General features: G+C 37.5%; 1 protein-coding gene across 4 annotated transcripts in view; it reads left to right on the top strand.

Moving 5' to 3' along the window:
- The window catches only part of LARP1B (La ribonucleoprotein 1B), a 68,623-nt gene extending 48,357 nt beyond the window's left edge, over positions 1-20,266 (top strand). The window contains exons 12-20 of one of the 4 annotated variants that reach the window (XM_045830982.1): positions 2,321-2,401; positions 3,286-3,409; positions 10,873-11,039; positions 11,490-11,596; positions 12,858-13,018; positions 13,411-13,555; positions 16,354-16,463; positions 17,116-17,243; positions 18,843-20,266. In XM_045830982.1, the coding sequence (XP_045686938.1) occupies positions 2,321-2,401; positions 3,286-3,409; positions 10,873-11,039; positions 11,490-11,596; positions 12,858-13,018; positions 13,411-13,555; positions 16,354-16,463; positions 17,116-17,243; positions 18,843-19,079 (1,260 nt within the window). In that variant the 3' untranslated portion in view covers positions 19,080-20,266. Of the gene's footprint in view, positions 1-2,320; positions 2,402-3,285; positions 3,410-10,869; positions 11,040-11,489; positions 11,597-12,857; positions 13,019-13,410; positions 13,556-16,353; positions 16,464-17,115; positions 17,244-18,842 lie in introns of those variants that run through there. The other 3 variants (XM_045830981.1, XM_045830983.1, XR_006784804.1) reach the window with 3 other exon arrangements.
- Positions 20,267-23,864: the final 3,598 nt, after the last annotated feature.

Raw genomic sequence — 23,864 nt, 5'->3', positions numbered from 1 at the left:
GACAATTATTGAAAAAATTTCCCCCTTGATAACTTCTATTAAAATCTCTACCCTTTGATACATGCCAGAACATTGTCTTGGTTTTCAGGAAGTATTTGGAAATGTACAAAATCAAAACAGGAAATACATAGTGCAGCTAAAGAAGGTAGCCAGTTGGCTTGATTTTTTGAAAGGGAAAAATGGAGAAAAGAGCAGTGAGGGCAGAAAGTAGCCTCTGGCGCTGTGAGCTAGCAATCAAATAAATGCTAGGGCCTTGTGATTATTTCTAAGGACAGTGGCTGATGAGAATCTTGTGTTTCAAAGACAGTGGGTTGAACAGTGACCAAGAATTCAATATTAAAGCTATTTAATAAGTCAAATAATAAACAAATTAGTTTCTAAAACTATCTCCTTCAAAATTATTATTACAATTAGCTATTACACTGTAATCTCTGTAGTTTTTATAGCGCAGTACAGATGTACTTAATCATATCCTGATAAAGGTATAATTTATACAAATCTACATGTGTGATAAAGTAACGTAGAACTATAGAGATGCATTTGTGATGTCAGTTTAACTTTTAATTTTGTACTGTAGTTAGATAAGATACAGCCTTCGGAGGGAACTGGGTGGAAGGTGTACTGGCCCTCTTTGTACTGTTTCTCCAGCTTCCTGTGAACCTATAATTATCTCAGAAAATCCAGAATTTTAAATATGTAGCCACTCTGGTAGATGTGTTATCTCATTGTGGTTTTAATTTGCATCTCTCTGCAAATAATAATACTGAAAACCTTTAATATATTTTGTTTGGATAGCTTCTCTTGTGAGGTGATTATTCAATTCTGTTGCTCATTTTTATAGAGTTTCTTTCTCTTAACTGATTTGTAAGAGCATCCACCGTATAACTCACCTTTTAAATCTCATATTGTGTCTTCTGGTGAAAAAAACTTGTTTAATGTAGTACATTTTTATCAGTCATTTCCTTTATTCTGTTTTTCTTGTTTAGCAAGCCTTCCCTACTTAAATATCATGGAGGTAGTATCTTCTAGAAATTTATTTTGACTTTCACATTTAGAACTACAATACCCTTCAAATTTATTTTTTTGTGTATGGTGTAGGGGCCAATGTGCATTCTGCAGATGTTGGGTGCACTTAATGTGTATTTAAGCCAAGTTTCTTAACTATTCTGTAGAACTATAAACTGCTCAGGGGTGTCCAGCCTTTTGTCATCGTTGGACCACACTGGAAGAAGAGTTGTCTTGGGCCACACACTAAACGCACAAACACCAACAGAAACAAACAAACAAAAAAATCTCACAATGTTTTAAGTAAATTTACGATTTTGTGTTGGGCTGTATTCATAAGCCATCCTGGGCCGCATGTGGCTAGCAGGCTGTGACACCCCTGGGAGTGAATCTCATAAAGATAGTTTTACATAAAAGAAGCCATGCAGCATGATTCCATTTTCATAAATTTGAAAAATAGGCAAAATGAATCCATAGTGTTGAAGGTAACACATTGCTTATCTTGAGGGAGAGCGGGAGGGTCGTGATGGGAAGGGACATGAAGTGTACTTCCAGGTGCTAGTGATGTCTTCACCTGAATGGTGGTTACACAGGTCTGTTCACTTCCAACTACTACTCGAGACGTATACTTATGGTTTATACACTTCTCTAGTGTGTGCGTGTATATGGATATATGTATGTTATATCTTGGTGAATTAGTTTTAAAAGTTGCAAACAAACAGAAACCTACTGTGTTTCCATCAGGGTAAAAACTATGTCATTTATCTCTGGCATAGGATAAACATAAAATGTGTTTATTGAAGTGACAGTTACTAATAGCAAGCTCTGGAGCTAGATTAAGGAACAGTGAGGAGTAATGATTCTGAATTAGCTTGAAGAGCTTATTGGAGACTTTTGGGAAAGCAGTTTCCCAAAAGTCTCCAATAAATGGGTAAGAACTGAAGTAATCATTTAAGGCATTTTCATGAAAAGAAGATAGCTTCTAGTTTAAACGTGATTAGGATCTAGTAAAAGGTGTGACAGCTCAAGTAACAATTCATGTTCAGAGACAGAAGGAAAAGATCATTCAGTTAACTCTTAAGAGCAAAGTACTACAACTGTTTTGTAATGATGATATTTAATTTGGTTCATCTGAAAACTACTTCTATTTTTTTTTTTTTTAACTTGCTTAACCCCTCTGGATGTTGCTCTGCAAAGGATTAGAGATCCATTAGCACTGAGTGGTGTAGATGGGACATAGGGTTTTGGGGTGGAAGTGGGGGAAAGTACAAGCAATAGTAGAGTGCAAGCAGTCCCTCTTTTTTTCATTCCGCAGCTTAGGCCAGACGTGGATGGTCTTCACACAGCATGGCCATGTGTCCTTCCAGTAGAGAATGGCCTCCACCTCCCCGATGCTGTACGTATATGGAGGCCAGGGCAGAGGGCAGCTGAGAGGCCACGGAACAATAGAAGGGGGAGGCTTCCAGAGCCCCAGGGGCAGGGATTCTTGCTGGGAGCTGGCAGCTCAGACCTACTGAGCCTCTTTGCTGCTAACCTCATAAAGGGTTTGGAAGTGAACCTCCAGGGCCGTCTAGATTTACCTTTTATTACATGTTTCCCTGAAAATAAATAGGTAGAAAATAAAGTGAAAACTTCTTCGCCTGGTATTAAACATCTGGTAGCTTTCTCCAACTTATCAGGCCTTTTTGCCGCTGGTTCTTCACAAATTTCTTTCATTGGATTACTTTCTAATAAATGATTGCTTACTCCAAGCTTCTCATCTTTGCTCACATTGCCTAATTTACAATTCTTTTTTCTCTAAATTCTCACTCTTCAAGAGCTGCCTTGGTCCCATCTCCTCTGTGATACTTCCCTGATCTTAATTCTTATACCAAATGTTAATCACTTTTCATGTACTACCTAATATTATCTTTTATATGTACTATGTTTCCTTCTTTCTAGCTTGTAAATTCTTTATGGGTAGGGAACATGTATTGGACTACTTAGTAACCTTTATAATAACCTAGTGGTCTAGTGTGTAAATGCTCAGCAAATAATTAATGATTAGAATGTATGCTCTTATAATGTATTTTAAATATAATATTTCAGGATTCTCTATGCCTCTTTAGACTCTGAATACTGTGATTAAGTGAAATGCTAGATTCTTTATTAGAACATCTTTTTACTCTGTTGCAATTAATCCCTGTTTTAAAAACTCATTTTTTGAGGTTGGTATCAATTATTGTCTGTTGGTTACACTGTCAGCCAGTTTAGTAATTAGATTCCTCCATTCTACTTCAGCAAGAAGTTGAGAACTTTAAGAAGCTAAATCTCATTAGTAAAGAGCAGTTTGAAAACCTAACACCTGAACTTCCTTTTGAGCCAAACCAAGAAGTTCCTGTAGCAACTTCGCAGTCCAGGCAAGGTATGTAAAGAAATGCTTTTGTGTAAGTGTCTGAATACTATTAAAGCAGTTCTAAACTGTTTTAAAGTTTGCTCCTTTATTTATTGAAAACCTGTAGGTATCTGCTAAAAGGCTAGAATTTTAGATTCAAATTTTTATTTATTTTTTGGTGAACTTGAAAACATAAAATTGTAAAAATATAGATTGTAAAATTGGTGAGACAGCCTTGTAGTAAATGGACAGAGTTTAAATCCCACCTTACTCTTTTTTTTTTTTTTTTTATGAAGAAGGATATGTTTATTGATTTTAGAGAGTGAGAGGAATGGAAAGGGAGAGAGACACTGATGTGAAAAACATCAATTGGTTGCCTCCTGTATATCCCCCGACTGGGGGTCAAACCCACAACCTGCGCACGTGCCCTGACTGGAGATTGGGCCCTTCACCTTTTGGTGTATGGGACAATGCTCCAATCATCTTGGAAGATGCTCCAGCCATCTTCGACGATGCTCCAAGCCACACCGTCCAGGGCTCCCACCTTACTCTTGGTGAATGGGCAGGTATTTACAAAGGTGACATAGGAGCCATGTGTTACAACACCAGCCCAAACCCAAATGCTCACTTAAAAGTAGGCAGAGTCAGTTGGTTCTTCATGTGTGTTTCTTGATTTTGAGATTGCGGGAATGTTTCTCTTCTCAAAATAAAGAGAATTTTTCAGTGACTTGCTGGTTTTTAAAAATATACCTCTGGCTTATTCTTTTGTTTTAACGTGTTAGCTTTGTATGAACCTGTAAATACATTTGAAATAATCACAGAGTTCATCTGCCTTTTTCAGGCAAGTATGATTTTGCTACAGTCTTTTCTGAAGTCAGGTTAAAGAAAATTAATTTGGAAAACTTCGAACTTATATAAAAATAGAGGAAATTATATATGAAAACCCCCATATACTTATTACCTAACCATTAGCTACTTTATTATACTGTAGTCAATTTTGCTTCATCTCAACGCCCCTCATTTCTCTTTACCTTGCACTTGATTCTTTTGAAGCAAACTCCCAATCATATTATTCATATTTTTTATCCCTAATTATTTTTGTATGGGAGGAAGAAAGAGAGGGAGAAAAACATCAATGTGTGGTTGCCTGTCTTGTGCCCCCAACTGGGAACTTGACCCGCAACCCAGGCATGTGCCCTGACTGGGAATCGAACTGGTGATTCTTTGGTTCACAGGCCAGCACTCAATCCACTGAGCCACAGCAGCCAGGGCAGTAACACAGTAATTTCTCAATATCAAATAATTAGTTTTCAAATTTCCTCATTCATTATGTTTTAAAAAAAATTAGTATCCATGTAAGTTCCAAACATGGCAATAGGTTGATATGGCTTTTTTAGTCTGTAGGTTTATACTGTTATTTTTTCTTGCAATTTATTGTTGAAGAAACAGGATTGTTTATCCTGTAGAATTTTTCACATTGTGGATTTTACTGATTGCATCGTCCTGGGTTCATTCAGCCTGTTTCTGGTCCTGAATTTTCTGTAAGTATTATTTTGATACAAAGGCTTGATCATATTGAGGGTCAGATTTTTGCATTTAATATATATTTTTAAAGGAAGATTTTCTTTTCATTGATCTATATTTTTCCCAGCTGTGTTATTTTCAGCTCTAATCTTTAGTACTACTTTCTGCTTGGTTTGGGTTTATTTTGCTACCCATTTTCTAGTTTCTTAAGATGGAAGCATAGATAATTGACTTGAAAACCTTGTTTTCTATTATAAGCAATTAATGCTACAAATTTGAAGCACTGTTTTAGGTGCATCTTACAGATTTTGGTATATTTTCATTTTCATTCAATTCCATATATTTTCTAACTTATTTTGTATTTTGTCTTTTACCCATCAGTTATTCGGAAGTGTTTATAATTTCTTTATATGTGGATATATTCCTGATATGTTTTTAAAGATTTTTATTTTTAGATAGAGGGGAAGGGAGGGAGAAAGAGAGGGAGAGAAGCATTGATTGGTTGCCTATTATAGGTGCCCTGACCAGGGACTGAACTTGCAACCCAGACATGTGCCCTGACCCGAAATTGAACTAGTGCCCATTTGCTTTACAGGACGAACGTTTTCAGTCAGCCTCAACACTGAACTTCATTTGAAGTGACCAGTGGTCTGTGTTCTGTCTGTATGTTTTTGTACTTCCTAGAAGTTTTATATAAATGTAATAATGTATCTGGCTTCTTTCAGTAAATATATTTTGGAGGTTAATCCATGTTGTGGCTTATGTCAGTACTTTGCTCCTTTTTATTCCAAGTAATATCCTGTAGCATGGACATGACACAGTTTGTTTATTCAGTTGATGAATATTTGGGTTTATCCAGTTTTGGCTATCATGAAAAATGTTGCTTTTGAACATTCATATACAAGAGATATCCCATGATTTTGATTTAAAAGAAGCTATCATATCTAGATGATATTCATATGTCATGTGAGGCTTGTACCCGGTTGAAGAAACAACTTTAATATGTTCTTCTTTCTCAATCTACTGTAAATATTTTATACTTGTTATTCTCTTAACTACTTTTTGATAATATGTCAATGTATTATAAATTTGTTTATGATATGCTGTAAAATACTTCTTTTGAGATAACAAAAGTACTTTATAGATGGGTAAATTCTTACTGAGTTAAGCCTGATGTAGAATAAATGTAAAACTGGAATCTCACTTTTTAATAGGAAAATGTTGAGATATAAATGAAAATAGGGAGAGCTGTGTAACCCCTGTGTACTTATCCCACCTAATTTCAACAAGGGTTAATAGTTTGATACTCGTTTCTCATCTGTACCTTGTCCCCCACCTGTTTCTGGTATTTCATATTGAATCTCAAACATATCATTCCTTCTACAAATATTCAATGTATGTTGCAAATTATTCATATAAATTTTCATGATACCATTATTTCACATAAAATAGCATTAATTTCTTAACATTACTACCCAGTTTATGTTTGGTTGTCCATGATCACACGAAATAGGTTTTCTCCAAATTGGTTGTTTGAATGTGGACCAGACAAGGTACACGTGTCACATTTGATTGATAGGACCGTTAAGTCTCTCTTAGTCTACATTCATTTCTCTTCTTTTGTTTTTCTGTTTTTCTCTTCTTTCATTTTTCTCCAATGATTTGTCAGAGAAACAGGTTAATTTGTATAGAATTGCTTATGATTTACTTGATTATATCCTTCTATCATTTAATGTTTTTTATTCCTCTGTTTCTTATGAACTGGTATTTAGATATAGAGGCTTTAGTACACTGAGGATTTTTCTTTTTCTGGTGGCCAGACTATTTCTTAGGATTTGATGTTTATTTCCTACTGCATCATATGTCTTCTAGGCTCCCTCCTACTGGTGTTTTGATTGATCGTTAGGTTCAGATGTTATCAGCCTGATTCATTCATCATAGAGTTTCCCTTCAACTTTTTTTTTTTAAAGACTTTTCTTTTTGAGATCAGTTTTAGGCTCACAGCAAAATTAAAATGCAGGCACAGAGTTTTCCCACGTACTCTATGCTCCCAACTTGCTTGGCCATCACCCATCGGGGGATGGGTGTTGTTTCCCCCTAGCAGCCTTCCACATGAGCGTCACAATCAGCGACCCTGCATGGACTCGTCAAAATTGCCCCAAGTCCACAGTCTGCATTAGTGTTTTCTCTTGGTATTGCACATTCTGTGGCTTTGAACAAGTTTACGTGGACATGTACCCATTATTACAGTGTCATACATAGTATTCTCACTGCTCTAAAAGTCACTGTAAGCCAGTAGTTTACATTGGTTTCACTCTTGGAGTCCTGCATCCCTCAAGAATCATCTATCTACTGTGATACTATCATACAGAATAGTTTCACTGCCCTAAAAACCCTGTTTTGTCTGTTCATCCTCCCCCCACCCCAAATCACTGGCAGTCACAGATCTTTTTACTGCCTGTAGTTTCCATTTCCAGAATGGTGAATAGTTGAAACCACATAGTATGCAGCCTTTTCAGATTGGATGCTTACACTTAGTTATATGCATTTAAGGTTCTTCCATGGTTTTTCGTGGCTTGATAACTCATTTCTTTCTGGCACTGCATAATATCCCATTGTCTAGATACGCCACAGTGTATTTATGACCTGCTGATGGTTGCCTCCGGGCTTGGGCAGTCATGACTACTAGGGCTGCTATAAACGTCCATGTGCAAGGTTTTGTGTGGAAGTAAGTTTTCAGCTCCTTTGGGTAACTAGGAAGGAGGGCAATTACTAGATTGTGTAGTGAGAGTATTTTACTTTCGTAAGAAATCGCCAAACTGTGTTCCATGCTGGCTGTACTGTTTTGCATTCCCATCATCAAAGAATGAAAGTTCATTCCTATTGCTCCACACCCTCTCTGGCATTTGTGTCATCAGCGTTCTGGATTTTGGCCATTCTAATAGGTGTGTGGTGGTATCTCGTGTTAATTTACATTTCCCTGACGACATACGATGTGGAGCATCTTTTTATCACTTATTTGCCATTTTTATATCTTCTGTTCAGATCTTTGATCCATTTTTTAATTTGAGGTGTTTGTTTTATTTTTGAGTTTAAAGAATTCTTTGTTTATTTTGGATAACAGTGCTTTATCAGCTGTGTCTCTTGCGAATATTTTCTCTCAATCTGTGCCTTGTCTTCTCATTCTCTTAGCAGTGCTGCTTGCATAGCAGACATTTTTAATTTTAATGAAGTCCAGCTTATCAATTATTTCTTTCATGGATCATGGCTTTGTTGGTGTTGAATTTCCCTTCAACATTTTACCAAATGATCGTGGGCAGTCACTGTGAATATTCCCTACATCTTCTGTTTCATTAAAGTTGCAAGCAGGTCCTTGAATAATGTCATTTCATTCAACATCAATTTGTTATAATGTTGATGAGATACCATAGAAACTTAACTCTTGTTCATACCAATTAGCCTGTGCTAAAATTGGTTTTGTTATATGTTGTTTCAATTACAGTTGAAGAACCTATCAATGATATTAATTGTGGACTTAAAATAGTCTTTTTGTATCATTCCTTCTGTATTTCTTACCTTTAATTCTTTGCAGAATAGTCTTTAATCATTTTTTTGTGTGGTTACCCTGATGCTCAATTTTTACAGGAAAGAAAGAGTAGTAATTTCTTTCTTTTTATTCTGTTTATCAGTTTTCAGAATAATGAGTGAGTGCCTCAGCAACCTACAAATATGATTAAGGTTTAAAGTACCCTTATGAACTTATGGAGCTTATTTATTTGATGTGTTTAGTTCATTTCGGTCATGATTTTTAGTGGTCAGATCACTTCATTTTACTGGGTGGGGGCGTCCCCTAACATTTTCTGTTGTATCCTCATGACCTAAGCTAGTATTTTCTTTAGTAACGCCGCTGCTGTCTGGCTCAAGATTTCCTAGGCCTGTGTTACACTTTGTGTTCCAGACCTTACTTCCTTTAGAGACCAAGTCAGTGGGAAATGGAATGTAGAGACTACAGTCAGGTTGCTAGTAACCTTATTGTTTCTAGTTGTTATTGCTCCTAGAGCTTTAACAAAAGCACTGGATTTTACATACAGTTCAGTACAGGAGCATGTTTTTATCTTTTTTTGGGGGGGACAAGGTAAAATAGCGTTAACACAGTTCAGCTAACTGATCAGTCACTTGGGAGGGACATACTTTCCCCAGGTGGTTTTGTAGGCACTGGTGTACTAATCTGAGACTGCAGGCCTTGCTTTCAGGGAGGCTCTGGACTTGGCCTTAGCATTTAATGGGATGATATGTAGAAAATAAGTTTCTATTTAATAAATAATAAACGGATAAAATGCAGAAGTAGCAACACTGGGAAAGTCTTATACTTCGTGATAAAGAGGCTAGCCTTTGACAAGAGGCAAAAGAGAAACACTTGAGAGAGTTTAGGTAGAAATTCAGAATGACCTAATTTGCTTCTCAGAATGGTCATTCTGGTAACAGTGAGGAAAGTGGATTAAATGGGGAGATGACAACAGAGGGAGAGGAGGTAATAGAGGGTAAGTTCACTTTGGAGTTTACAAACTTGTGTCTAGAATAGTGCTTGGCATATAGTGGGCACTCAGTATTTGTTGAATGAATGAACAAAAGGTTATTGTGTTCATCTAAACAAGTTGTTGAGTCTGAAGAAAAATCATACAGAAAGGGAGCCTACATTTTTGACACTCCTACTTGAGTCATGTGCCTGCCTACTTAGTATCTTACTGTAGGATTTTCATAAACTAATTAGTGAATCAACCCAATAGAAAAGTAGTCAAAGGATGTGAATGGAAAGCTCATGAAAGGGGAAACCTGAGTGATGACTATACATACGAAAATATGCTTCACTAATAACCAAGGAAATACAAATATCATTTAAATCTCACATGATGGAAGAGTACTTAGAAGTCTGAATAAAAACCCAGTCTTGACCAAGAGAAATTGCTGGGACTTTGGCATGCCGCTGGTGGGATTATAAACTGGTAAAGCCTCTACAGAAAGCAGCTTGCAATCAGCATTCAGTAAGTCAGAAGATGCTTTTCACATTTGTCTCAGCATTTCCACTTTGGACATAAACACTAGAGAAATGCTCACACTTGTGCCAGGAGACATGTTCAACAATCTTTTTCTTTTTTTTTTTTTAAGATATTATTTATTATTTATTTCTAGAGAGGGAAGGGAGGGAGAAAGAGAGAGAGAGAAACATCAATGTGCAGTTGCTGGGGGCCGTGGCCTGCAACCCAGGCATGTACCCTGGCTGGGAATCAAACCTGTGACACTTTGGTTCACAGCCCGCGCTCAATCCACTGAGCTATTCCAGCCAGGGCCTTTTTTTTTAACAATCTTTATAGTAGAATTTTTTGTTGTAAAAAAAATTTGGAAAGAACATAAATGTGGATCTTCAGGAGAATAGATATATTTTAATATATTTGTATAGTACCATAATATTCTACAGTAATATGAATAAACCAAAGCTATTCAAATAGAACTTAAATATTTAAGTGACTAACAAATATTGACTGAAAAGCTTTCAAAAGGATGTCTCTTATATAAAGTTAATTATGCAGAATGTTATTACATGTATAATAATAGATAAAAATGTCCAATTTAAGACATTTAAATATATCTTATCTGTGAGGAGGGAAAGTAAAATGTGATTAGGGAAGGTTAGGCAGTGGGCTCCAGGCTATTTTTCTCTTAATGAAAAATGTCAGAGACAACAAAATTAAAATTTAAAAAAGCTAGGAATTGTGTAGACAAGTGTCTTTTTATTTTTAATATATTTAAAATGTTTCTAATGACGAAATCCTTTGAGAGTAGAGAATTTAAGAATATTCTTTTTCTCAAAGTAGAATACTTTGTCCTAGAATCTAAATACTTTTAATAATTTTTTACTTTTTCAGATTTGACCGATTAATTAGCTCAGAAGCTCTTTGTTGTTTCAGAAGTATCTGCAGCAGCAGTGGCCTGCTCACTGCCAACAGCAGTCCCAGAGTCTCCTGGAATGTACCCCACGAGGACATCCAAAGTACCTCGGACGCCCAGGTTACAAGATCCAAACAGAACACCACGATTTTATCCTGTTGTTAAAGAACCAAAAGCCGTTGATGTAAAGGTACATAAAACAACCAGGAATATAGGGTCTGGACTTTGTATCCTTTAACATTACAAAATGAGGCTTTCTAGTTTCTCTTATATTCAAAGACATATATTTTAGATTGTGAAAATTTGTTAAAAAAGGATATTTTTACCGTAGTGATGTTTTCTCAGATTAAGGAATAACTTCTTTACAGTTAGATAGCATAATTTAAAGATCATCAGAAGGTGTAATGAAGAATTATACTAAGTTGTATTTTCTTTAATCCTTGGGTTGAAACCTGGTCAAGGGCCTTGTTTAAGTTTTGTAACTTGTATGTGATAGGTTTGAGTTTTGTGACTTCATATGATTTCATAATGTGTCATCCACAGTAGGAAAATGTTGGAGTTGGTTTACAGTCAGAGGGTTTTAATTTACTTGTGAAGTTCGCACCCCTGGAAGTAATTGCAATGTTTGACTTTTCTTTAGAGTCCAAGAAAGAGAAAAACAAGACATAGTACAAATCCCCCTCTGGAGTGTCATGTCGGTTGGGTGATGGATTCCAGAGATCACGGGCCCAGAGCATCCTCTGTCAGGTACTACACTTTCAAACATTACTTTGTTCTTGATTTTGAGTTTGATGAAAATAGTTACTAATTAGGTATTTATAAATACTTAAACATGAATTTGTTAGCAAATAATAGAACAATGAAAATACTAAAAAAGAAACCAAAGAAGGAAAAGTAAATGCTTTTGGATGATCTGATGTTTTTTCTAGTCTTTTTCTGATAAATTTGATTGATCTATAGTCCAGTTTACTGATTCTTTCCTCAGTTCTGCCATGTCCAGTGTGCTGATAAGCCCATCAAAGGAATTCTGCTGATACCTGTGTCCTCTGCAGTTTTCCCCCTAATCTCTGACTGACTTCCTCACAGGAGTGGGGCTCCTGAGCCTGTCTGTATCCCACATTTCTCAGCAGTCTGGGGTACTGTCTGTACCCCACATTGCCCTCTGTTGTGCAGCAGGAATTCTTCCTCTCTCCTTTCTCTTACCTCTCACTGCCCCTCCTTGTAAAAGGTCTTTTTTTCTGGCCGTTTGTGGTGTGTGTCAGTAATGGTTCTGTCATGGTAGTGAAATTATTTAATGGCAACCACTAGTGCCCTAGGCACTCAGTGTTTTTTACGGGCATTACATAAGTTTTTGTATATGTCTTCTTCAGACAGTAAATTCATGGATGGCAGAACCTCAGTGCCTGGCATAGGTGGTACTCAGTCAATGACCAGGCTAACGAAACTACCTTCCCCATGCGAAGGCACTTACGTACTGTTGTGTGAACAAACGGTGTTGCATATAGAACTTCTTCTAAAGCTTTAATCTTTCCCTGGTTTGTTTGGTTTACATGGTTTCTAATCCTTTTAGAGCCATTTCAAAGCATGTTTATCCTTTTCCAAGAGCCTCCTAAATTTCAACTGGTTTTGCTTGGTTAGAAAAGTAATATTAGCCTTGGAAATTTACATGTAAAATGTTAATTAGCCATGCAGGAAAAAGGTTTTTTTCCTGCATTTGGGAGATTAAGTGTACTATAGGTAGGTTAAACTATTTATTCATCCTTCGACAAAATTTTTTGAACTCCTGCTACGTGAAAAGTCCTGTATTTGGTGGAATTGTTTATTAAGATGAACATAAATAGTAATTCCTGTGTAGATCTGTATGTCATTACATTAGTTTAGGAGAGTTTCAAGGACTAGTGACTTTTCTATGGCTTATATTTTCACTAATGAATAAATAGTGCAGATTGGTTTAAGTACTTGGTTGTTGATACTTTAGTTTGAAGGCTTTTTCCTCCTCCTCAAACAGCAGTTCAAATGCTTCGCCTTCAGAAGGTGCACAACTGGTAGGAGGTTATGGATGTACCCCTCATTCGTTCCCCAAGTTCCAGCACCCTTCCCATGAGCTCCTGAAGGAAAATGGCTTTACCCAGCAAGTGTACCACAAGTATCGTCGAAGGTGCCTGAGTGGTAAGATGCTTGCCTTTATATAGCTGTGTTTTAAATTACAATATAATTCTAAAAAATTCAAATTGTGACATTTAATACCAGGTTAAGATATTCTTTTATTTGTTACACTTATTACTTAGGTATTTAAATGTGTTAACATATATTCTTATGTATCATGTAGCTTAGACACATTAAGAATAAAGTTTACTATATTCTTGTTACTATTGACAAATGCTTAAATTTGAGCAGTGAGTCAGAAAATGGGTTAATATTTCTCCTTTGTTTAGAAGAAACCCAAATACATTTTGAGGATTAATATGCTTCATCTTTCTTTGTTTTAAGTTACGTAAAATGTCTGCTGTTTTGAGTTTAAGTATCTTTAATTTAAAAATGTTTTATTTTAACCTTTCCAGAGAGGAAGCGCTTGGGAGTTGGCCAGTCCCAAGAAATGAATACTCTCTTTCGTTTCTGGTCTTTTTTCCTCAGAGACCACTTCAATAAAAAAATGTACGAGGAATTCAAACAACTTGCTTGGGAAGATGCAAAAGAAAATTACAGGTCAAATTTTTTTTGTGTGTTCACACTTGGAGAGTTTTTAAAAAATAAAAACTAATGAAAAGTAGCCCAGTTTTGAACTATGAAAGTAGTACTGCATAATTGGAGGGGGGGCGGGGGGGCGCTGTACTAATTTTCTATTGTTGCATAACCAAATTACCCCCTAACTCAGCAGCTTAAAACAACACACACTTATTAGTCTACGGGTCCAGCCTCCAGGAACACCCAGCTGAGTCATTCTTGCTCCGTTCTCTCATGAATTTGCAGTCAAGGCGCTGGATGGGGCTGCAGCGCCTAAAGACAACTCAGGCAGGAGGATCCTTTTCAGTCTCATGCACAGGGCTGTGAGCAGGAGCCTTCAGTTCCCACCACACAGGCCTCTGTGTAGGGCAGCTGGCACTGACTCCACTCAGAGGTGGTGAGCTACAAAAGAGGGAGAGCTTCCAAGAGCGAAGCCTCAGTATCTCATATAGTCTATACTTTAAAGTGACATACCCTCATTCTGCCACATTGTGTGATGGATGGACCCACGCTAGTACATTGTAGGGGGGGCAGTGTACAAGTGTGTGAATACCAGGAGGTGGGATCATTTGGGACCATATTAGGGGCTCACATAAAGGCCAAATGAAATTTGAAGGAGAGAGCTTTCTTTCTCTTGCCCCCATTATCACAGACTTCTTGTGTATGGGGTTGGCCAAAAAGTCTGCTACATTTTTTCCATACGATGGCTCTAGTAGTGCTCAGTTGTCTTTAACTTCATTCAGAACAATTGTGTTAGATTGTGTTGTGTCAACTGTCATATCAGTGTGCATTAAAAAAAAAAGTGGCAAAATTGGTGAATTTTTGTGCAGCCATTTTAATATTGAAGATGGAAGAAGATATGCAACATTTTCAGTGTACTTATTATTTCAAGAAAGGTGAAAACACAACTGAAATGCAAAAAAAAAAATTATGCCGTTTATGGAGAAGGTGCTGTGACTGATCAAATATGTCAAAAGTGGTTTGTGAAGTTTCTTGGAACTGTTGACATTTTGACCAAGTAACTCTGCTGTGGGTCTGTCTTATGCATTGGGAGATGTTTAGCAGCACCCCTGACCTCTAACCCACTAGAAGCCAATAGCAGGAGATAGCTGACATACTCAAAATATCTAAATCAATAAAGTTATTGGTGGAAATGAAAACTTGTGTCTTTTATTTTACAGAAAAAACTTAACAGACTTTTTGGCCAACTCAGTGTTTCCATATACATCCCCACATTAACACATGCTTGAGCCAAGAAAAAGGAAGGCCTCTCATATGTCCTCCCTTACCTGTCGAATCTCATTTTTTCCTGTTGTTAGCCCTCCGGGCAGCCGCAGTACCGAACCATATGTTCTCCGAGTGAACCAAGCTCTCTAGCATCCAGACGTCTGGACAGACCCTTGTCTCTGCTGGTTCTCTTCCTCCCTCTGCTCTGCTAAGTTGTTCTTTTTGTTCTGCTTACACCTCACTTTTTTGAGAAGTGTTCAGGGAGAATTCTGAGAGTGCCCCTAGGAGTGAGTGAGAACCAGGTCACGGTGAGAAGGAACATGAAGGGGACTCATGCACACTGTTCACTCCTGGGTAAAGGGAGAAAGGAGAAGCAATGGAAGGAAGCAAAAAGATCATTTTCCTCTCAGTCTGTTTTCTAAATTTACCCTTCTCCCAGTTCTAAAAATAGATTCCTCTTGTAAATCTCAAATAAGAATATATTGTTGTTAGTCAGATATTGTGATCTTGAAGAGGAAAAAAATCTGCAAGTTCATTTTTCTGAAAAAAATTACACTGGCTTGTAAAAATAAAGCCCACCTAATTTTCATCTAGAATCTTTATCTTGAGAAGGAATGACAGATACGTGGCATGTGTACCTCTGTTTTCCTCTCCTCTGTGTATTGCTGGCATCTCTAATCAGTCCCACCAGTTTAAATACTGTTCTTGAATTTAGGTTTGTAGTCTTTCTTATCACAACTTTAATAGCTACTCTTCGCTAGTTTACCAGAGTTGACGCATAAGGCAAAATTTACCATTTCTGATCTCAGTGTTTTCATTCACGCTGTGGTTTGTGAAATCAGTTTAGTGCTTCTGACTTGTTTTGAAAATATGGTGGGAAATATAGTAAGACAGCACGGAACATACTAAGGTTAAATTACAATTCATATACATGCATACAAATTAAAGAATAGTTTGAAAACTTACATGCTTTTATGTACACACATAATATATATGAGTGTTGTATTGACTTGGTCACAACTTAAAATAATTTTCTTGCTGTTGAACTTAGAAAAGTTTGAAAGCCCAGTATTATTATGATTAGTTCAGCCTATTTTGCTATCTAAGCAAATGATGCGTTTGTTCTTCAGGACTTTCTAATACTTTTCTGATCCCATTCCTACCCAAGTCTAGATTGGGAGTTCCTCTTCTCTGTTTCTCTGTATGTTTCTAACGCCTTGTTAACACCGTTTTGTAATTTTGGGTCTGTGTCCTCAGTGTTAATGACTAGACTGGATTTAGCTGTTTCTTAGGAAGTGTAGCACAGTGGTTCAGTGCCAGAAGGCTTTGCAATGAGACCTGGTTTTGAGTCCTAGCCCATTAATGTGTTGTGGCCATGGCGAATTATACCCTCCAAGCTTTTGGGTTCTTGACGGAGTCGGGGATTACAGTGCGCGCCCTCATAAGGCTTCTGTGTTTGCTGTGTTTGCTTGCATCAGCACTGCCCAATAGGAGACGTTAGTGTCGTCATAGCAAAAATTTTATTGTGAACCTTTTTTATTTCTTTTTCACAGATATGGATTAGAATGTCTGTTCAGGTTTTATAGTTATGGACTGGAAAAAAAATTCAGACAAGAAATTTTTAAGGATTTCCAAGAAGAAACCAAAAAAGACTACGAATCTGGTAAAAAACAAAACAAAACAGTAGCTTATTCTAGTTGTTAGTTGTGAATGGGAGCAGGCAGTACACAGGGAACTGACAGCTGTCCCCTCAGGGCAGACCACCGAAGGCCTTCGGGCCGCTGCTGTGGCCTTGATGAAGGTGGGGCCTCACACGCAGTAAGAAGACATTGCCTGAGGTGGGGAAACTAACTGCTGCTTTGTGGAGTTGCATTTTGTCGTTGTTCTCTTGACACACAAGGCGGCTTACCAGTGGCCTCCCAGTGACCATTCTGGGTAACATCAGGTGTGCTTGGAATGGTGGGGTGGCATCGTGGGCAATGGCCAGGCCCTGGCCGAGGTCCGAATCCCATTTCCACTGCTTAGTGGCTTTGTGATCTGGGCTGCAAAGCAACCTTGTTAGTTTCAGCTCACTCATCAGTAGTATATACAGAAATGCTTTACTATATGTACAGTACACCACTTAAATAATACCTGTTACATAGCAAAAGCTCGGTAAATGTTCGCTGCCTTTACTCATTAAAATGTTATTCTCAAGATCTATATAATGTATATATTGGAAGATAAAATGGTTCATTGTTGGTAGGATTATGTTCGATATGAATCATTTTTAAGAAAATTTTGTATAACTTATCATGTGTATTCTTTGTTATTAGGTCAGCTGTATGGATTAGAAAAGTTTTGGGCTTATCTAAAATATTCTCAATCTAAGACACAATCAGTTGACCCAAAACTTCAGGAATACCTCTGTAGCTTTAAGAGGTTAGAAGACTTCCGCGTTGATGTAAGTTTTAAATCCTTTTCTCTGTATTCTTTTCATTACCCTTATATTTCGAGCTATCAGTGACTTTCTTAACTTTTACTATTTTCATTTTTTAACTTTTCATTTTGAAATTTTAACATCCTAGTTTTGAAATCAGACTTTAAAGCAGTACAGAGTATTCCCATGTACTCTTTTACCCAGAATTCCTAATTGTTAACATCTTATATAACCACAGTATAATTGTTAGTTCACTTCAATTTTGATATGCCCCTATAGTTAACCATATTATAGATTTAGAAACTTTTATATGGATGTGTTGCTAATTTCTCACTAGCAGCTTGAAAAATTTTCACCTTTTATCTTACAGTTTTTGTAACACGTGCCAATATACCATGAATTCAGGGTTCCCTGCATACTAAAAGTAGGCCACAATGTTATGTGTACACGTAGAGACAGCAGAGTAGGCTTTAAACAATGTGATTTGAAAAGGAAAAGGAAAGCGTTATAAGAAGAATGCTATAAGCCTAAGGAGGTAAAGACAAAGGACGAAGTAGAGAAAAAGAAGAAAAATGGAGAAGAATCAAGAAGCAGAAAAGGGAGGTGGAAGGAAGGAAGGCTAAGTTCTTGTCTACTTAATGCTGTGACTTGTCTTTAAGTTTTGTGTCTTAAAAGACATTAGGTGCCCTGGGGATGGAGCTAATGGGATTAAGAAATGTGTTTCTAGACTGGTCTGGCCAGATCTGTCACAAAGATGTCCCTGGTCTGTCACACTGTAATGGTGACTTTTGCCCTTTCTGAGTGGAAGCTAAGAGTTCAGGCCCCCACTTTTAAATACAATGGACTCTTGGCAAAGGAGATCATGACTTTAATTTGTCTTCAAATAAAAATGTTCGGTGGCATATCAGTCTAGCTCTCCAGTCTCTGTAACTGGAGGGCTCAAAAGGCCGCCCGTTTGTGAAGGCAGGGTGCCTTTCCGCGGCCTGCCTTCTCTGCGCCTGCAGCCTGGGGCGGGGCGGGCGGGGCGGGGGGAGTTTTAGGGGCACTTGTGATCGAAAGTGCTTGCGTTCAATACCATTGGCAATGCTCTCCAGTCTCTTTACTCTAGAAATCCAAGATAAAACTTCAGACTTGCTAAAGGTTATTTGACTTGATACCTCTTTTTCCTCCTGCTGCTTTCATTTGTCTGTTTGTTAAACATTACTGGTTAAGCAAGGCTAGCATAGGAGGTTAGGGCTGAGGAAGGTTCTAGGGTTATAAATGCTTGGCGGTTGGCAGAAGTTGTTCAAGACAGAAAATAGCCTCTCTGAAACGTTTTCTTGGAGGCAAGGAACCCAGCTTTAGGCTTATGCCCTACTATGTAGTTCGAGCGAGCCCTAAAACATAAGAGAAGCTTAATAAACGTATTGAATGAAAGAGTGAAAAATACTAGCAAGCTGATTTAGTTGGGGAGACATTTAAGTTTAGTACCTTAAATTGCTGTTAAGTTATATTATACTAATACAAGCTACTGAAGTGCCTATCGTTTCCTCTTTGTTGGAAAAGTCTAGCCTTAGATTTTTAAGGGAGGAAAGGTCGTATAATCGTTGCCATGTTGTCTTTCATGTCTTTCATAATTTGCAGCCCCCTATTAGTGAGGAATTTGGAAGAAAAAGACACTCATCTACTTCTGGTTCAGAGAGAAATCATCATAGACTTCCGTCTAATCCCTCCACAAAGTCACCACATGCTGCTAAGCCTGCATCTATCAGTCAACCTCAGGTTCCAGTAAATTCTCCCAGAAAGAACATGGCACAGGAGTCCAGTGACGATTCAAGTGCTGCCTCAGTTTCCACAAATGGTGAAGTGTCTGAGAAGTAGATGCTTATGAGAGTTGTTTGCCCTCGAAATCAACATTTACATCAGTATTTATTTGGGAGAATCTTCTGATGTTTAGTTGTGATAATCAGAAAAAAGAAAAAGGAAGAAAAGTGGTAGCATTTTTTTTCATAGCAAGATAAATTCTAAAAACGTTTTTCCGATTTCCCAAACAGCAGTAGTTTTGGTGACCTTTTATAGAGATCCTCTAATAATATATTTGGTCTCAGTATTTATTTTTCAAAACCATTGTTTACAAGAACAGCATTCCCTAAATATATTCAAAAACAACACAAGGAATGCCTAACGTTTCAGCTCATACTTCTTAAAGAAGATATAGTATGTTGTATTCATCTCTTCTGTAGAGTTTTTTAAAGACTCCAATTACCCCACTATCAATTCATATTTGAACTTACCAAAAACAAAGGAAGATTACGTATATATTTTTTTAATTCAGGAAAAGAATACAAAATGATACATTTGCTTTTAGATGTATAGTTTAAAGGAAACCGGTTTTTTTTAACAGAAGGAGAAATATATTGCAGTTATATTAAAGCATATGCACTTTGGATGCTAGATTTTTCTTTTTCCCCTGCTAGTTATACCTCATGATTTCCACAGTTACTGTTGTGTCAGTGTGGAGTGTTGTGAATTGGCTGGTTACATATTAGGAGTGATTTACTTTTTGTGACTATATATATAAACCTGTAAAAGTACTTGAAAAGTAGTGAAAACTGGACTGGAATTTGTTGAAATACTGTCCTGAATTAAATCTTGCACTGTTTTGAATGTATCTGCTGTTTGTATGTGTGCAGGTGGGCATGTCACAAACAGATCTCCTTTTAAGAGGTGCACTCAGTTTTTCAGTTTTCTTTTAGTTTTGTTTTATGCTGGTGTTTTCAAGAGTCATAGCAAATTGATTTCTAATACTTATTGCTATTGCAACTGATGTAAATGGTAGTTTCGGTTTTTGTGGGAATTAAAAAAGCACTTATTCTAAACTATTTGAATTGATTTTTAATTATTTTTGTTTAGAATTTGGTTGAAAAGCTGTAATATTCAAATGTTGCTTTTAGAAGACCGTTATATTTTGTGAATATATTTTAGTTATAAACTTATCCATTTTTATTTTGCACATACATTTTCTTGTATTGGCAGTAGAAGCTGGTTTAATAAACTAAATTAATTTATTTTCTTTCTGGTGTCTTGTTCTTATAGAATGGCAACATTGAAATATATACAATGTTATTTGGATAAGTGGGCTATTTGAAAAAAGATTTTTACTAGGTTATTTCCCATGCATAAGTGATAATACTTAAATTAGCAGGGTCATTTTGATGTTTTAATTTTAAGAAACAGTTAAATTTGAATATTTAGAAAATATATTTTACTTGGAAAGAGATCTTGGATAATGAAAATGCAAAACAACTTACGATTTAGAGTAATAAAATTTTTTAAAGATTTTTATTTATTTATTTTTAGAGAGAGAGGAAGGGAGGGAGAAAGAGAGGTAGAGAAACATCAGTGTGTGGGTGCCTCTTGCACAACCCCTACTGGGGACCTGGCCTGCAACCCAGGAGTGTGCCCTAACTGAGAATTGAACCAGCAACCCTTTGGTTCGCAGGCCGGCATTCAATCACTGAGCCACACCAGCCAGGGCTAAAATAATAAATTTTTAAATGTTTTCTTAAGTGTATATGTACTTTTCACTGAAAAATTTCCAAACCATGCTTTTTACCTTTAAGTCATTTTTTGAAATGCTCTTAAATTTTTTTCTCAATATCCTCTTTTGTATCGAACACATATTTTTGAAACCTGTATTTAACCTAAGACTTTGTACTCACCTAAAGTTGCAAGTGCAAATTTAATTGGAAAATTGTGTATTTTATATGAAAATGCAGTAATCAAGAGTTTTGTGATATGTAATAAATTAGTGATTTTATCATATTATTTAAATATATTTTATTGTTTATGCTATTATAGTTGCCCCCCCTTTTTTTTTCCCTTTTATCCTCCTCCACCCTGTACCCCCCTTCCCTCCAGCATTCCTCGTTCAGGTCCATGGTCGTACGTATACGTTTGGCTTCTCCATTTTCTATATTATTCTGAACCTCCCCATGTCTATTTTGTACTTACCAATTATGCTCCTCATTCCCTGTTCCTTTCCCCCCATCTCCCCTCTCCCTGCTGATAACCTTCCATATGATCTCCATTTCTGTGATTCTGTTCCTGTTCTAGTTTAGTTTGATTTTGTTTTTGTTGTAAGTTTAGCTGTTGATAGTTGTGAGTTTGTTGTCATTTTACTGTTCATAGTTTTGATCTTCTTCTTTTTCTTAGATAAGTTCCTTTAACATTTCATATAATAAGGGCTTGGTGATGGTCAACTCCTTTAACTTGACCTTATCTGGGAAGCACTTTATCTGCCCTTCCATTCTAAATGACAGCTTTGCTGGATAGAGTAATCTTGGGTGTAGCTCCTTGCCTTTCATGACTTTGAACACTTCTTTCCAGCCTTTTCTTGCCTATAAGATTTTTTTTTTTTTTTTTTTTTTTTTAGAAAGCTGATACAGTCTTATGGGAACTCCTTTGTAGGTAACTGTCTCATTTCCTCTTGCTGTTTTTAAGATTCTCTCTTTATCTTTAATCTTGGGCAGTTTAATTATGGTATGTCTTGGTGTGTTCCTCTTTGGGTCCAACTTTTATTTGGAGCTCTCTGGCCTTCCTGGACTTCCTGGAAGTCTATTCCTTTTCCAGATTGGGGGAGTTTTCCTTCATTTATTAAAATTAAGCTTTCTATTTCTCGCTCTTCCTCTTCTCCTTCTGGCACCCCAATGATTTGGATGTTGGAGCGCATAAAGTTGTCCCAGAGGTTCCCCACCCTCTCCTCCTTTTTTTGAATTCTCGTTTCTTCATTCTGTTCTGGTTCAGTATTTATTTCTTCCTTCTCCAAATTATTGATTTGAGTCCTGGTTTCCTTCCTTCCCTGTTGGTTCCCTGTATATTTTGCTTTATTTCACTTTTCATAGCCTTCACTTCTATATTTTGGGGCCATACTCAAACATTTCTGTGAGCATCCTGATGACCAGGGTTTTGAACTCTGCATCTGATAGCTTGGCTGTCTCCTTATTGCTTAGTTCTTTTTCTGGAGTTTTGATCTTTTCTTTCACTCGGACCATATTATTTTTGTCTTGGTGCAGCTGTTACATAGTAAGGGGTGGAACCTTAGGTGTTTGCCAGGTTGGGCAACCCACTTCCCAGTGTTATGGCGCTGTATGTGGGGGATGGGTCAGGGGGAACAATGCCACTTGCTTGACTCTCGCCCCACTTTTGGTCACTTCCCCAGCTACCGAAACGTGACTTAGGCCCTTCTGGTGCTGATTTCCAGGTAGGTGGGCTTGTGTATGTTCTAAGACCCTGTGGGCCCCTCCAGTGGACTCTCCTGAGAGACTGGGAGTTTCTCCTGCCACCACAACCCCCGTTGGTTTTGTACAGCGAGGGGTTTATTTCCCCACACTGGAACCCTGGGTTATGTGGTCTGTCATGCTCCCCAGTTGTTCTTCCTGGTGTATCTGCACGCAAACGTGGGACGGCCACCCCCCACCTCACCCGCCCTGTCCTCCAGCCGCCGCCTCACCGCATGTCCTCTCCACCTGAATGCGCCTCTCCCCTGCTTCTACCTATCTGGATTAATGTTTCTTTAACTTCTTGGTTGTCAGCCTTCCATACAGTTTGATTTTCTGGCAGTTCTGGTTGTTTTATATTTTTAAATTGCTTGTTATGCTGCTTTTGGTTGTGCAAGGAAACGAAGCTTACCTACTTATGCCTCCCTCTTGGCCATTGTTGAGAAATATTGTTTTGATTATGAAGTTAATGCATATACACGGGGGAATTTACGAAAGCACAATGAAGAAAATAACCTTTTTAAAACAGAAAAAAAAACATTTTTGAAACAGGAAAGAACAACATTGGTATCATGCTATACATACAACATAATAACCTGCTTTTTCACGTCACAGGGTGAGACAGCCTGAGGCCGTCTCTCTCCACCGCGACTCTTACAATATACATGGTATTCCAGCATATGCACGCACACATTTCATTTAGTTATCGTCCATGGTTGACCTTTAGCTCGTGACCAAGTCTGGGCTCTTAACACTCGGCAGTTAATAATATTCCTACAGAGAAATCTTTGTGTATAAACTTGGGAGTTCCGGCTGAGCATACATTCCTAGAAGTTGAAATTCTAAATACAGGTACTCGAAGGCGGCTGCGTCATTTATACTTGCACCAGCGTCTGTTTTCCTCCGTCCTCACCAACACTGCTTGTTATAAATCTTCCTCTTTGACAGACTGAGCAGCAAAAGGTACTGTTTTAATGTTGTTATCGTCATTTTCATCTGGATAGTACTGAGTGATGTTTATTGTAAACTGTATTATTTTTTTGCTTATCAGAAATATGAACCCTTTGCTTTCTAATTTTGTTTGTGTATGTTTGACATGGTATGAACGTTTTGTTTTGTTTTGTTTTGTTTTGGTAAAAAAAAAAATTAAAAAAAAAAAGGTTGCCCCTTAAATTCCGAATGCAAGCCTGAAGCCACGGTGTGGGCGGCGCTCGGCCAGAGCTGCCCGGCACAGAGGTGGTCGCGTGATGACGGCGTGAGGCCTCCCCAGCTCGGCCGTGGGTCTGTCTTCGGAAGGTCTCTTCGGGGGAAGAGATTTTTATCATTTTTTTTTTGCCAGCTTGATATTACCCTCTGACACTATCTCATGCTTCTTGCCATTATACTA

Source organism: Phyllostomus hastatus, unplaced genomic scaffold (genome assembly GCF_019186645.2).
Source record: "Phyllostomus hastatus isolate PE091 unplaced genomic scaffold, TTU_PhHast_1.1 phas_contig_159, whole genome shotgun sequence".
Taxonomy (NCBI): Eukaryota; Metazoa; Chordata; class Mammalia; order Chiroptera; family Phyllostomidae; genus Phyllostomus; species Phyllostomus hastatus.
This window is presented reverse-complemented; position numbering and strand designations above follow the sequence as displayed.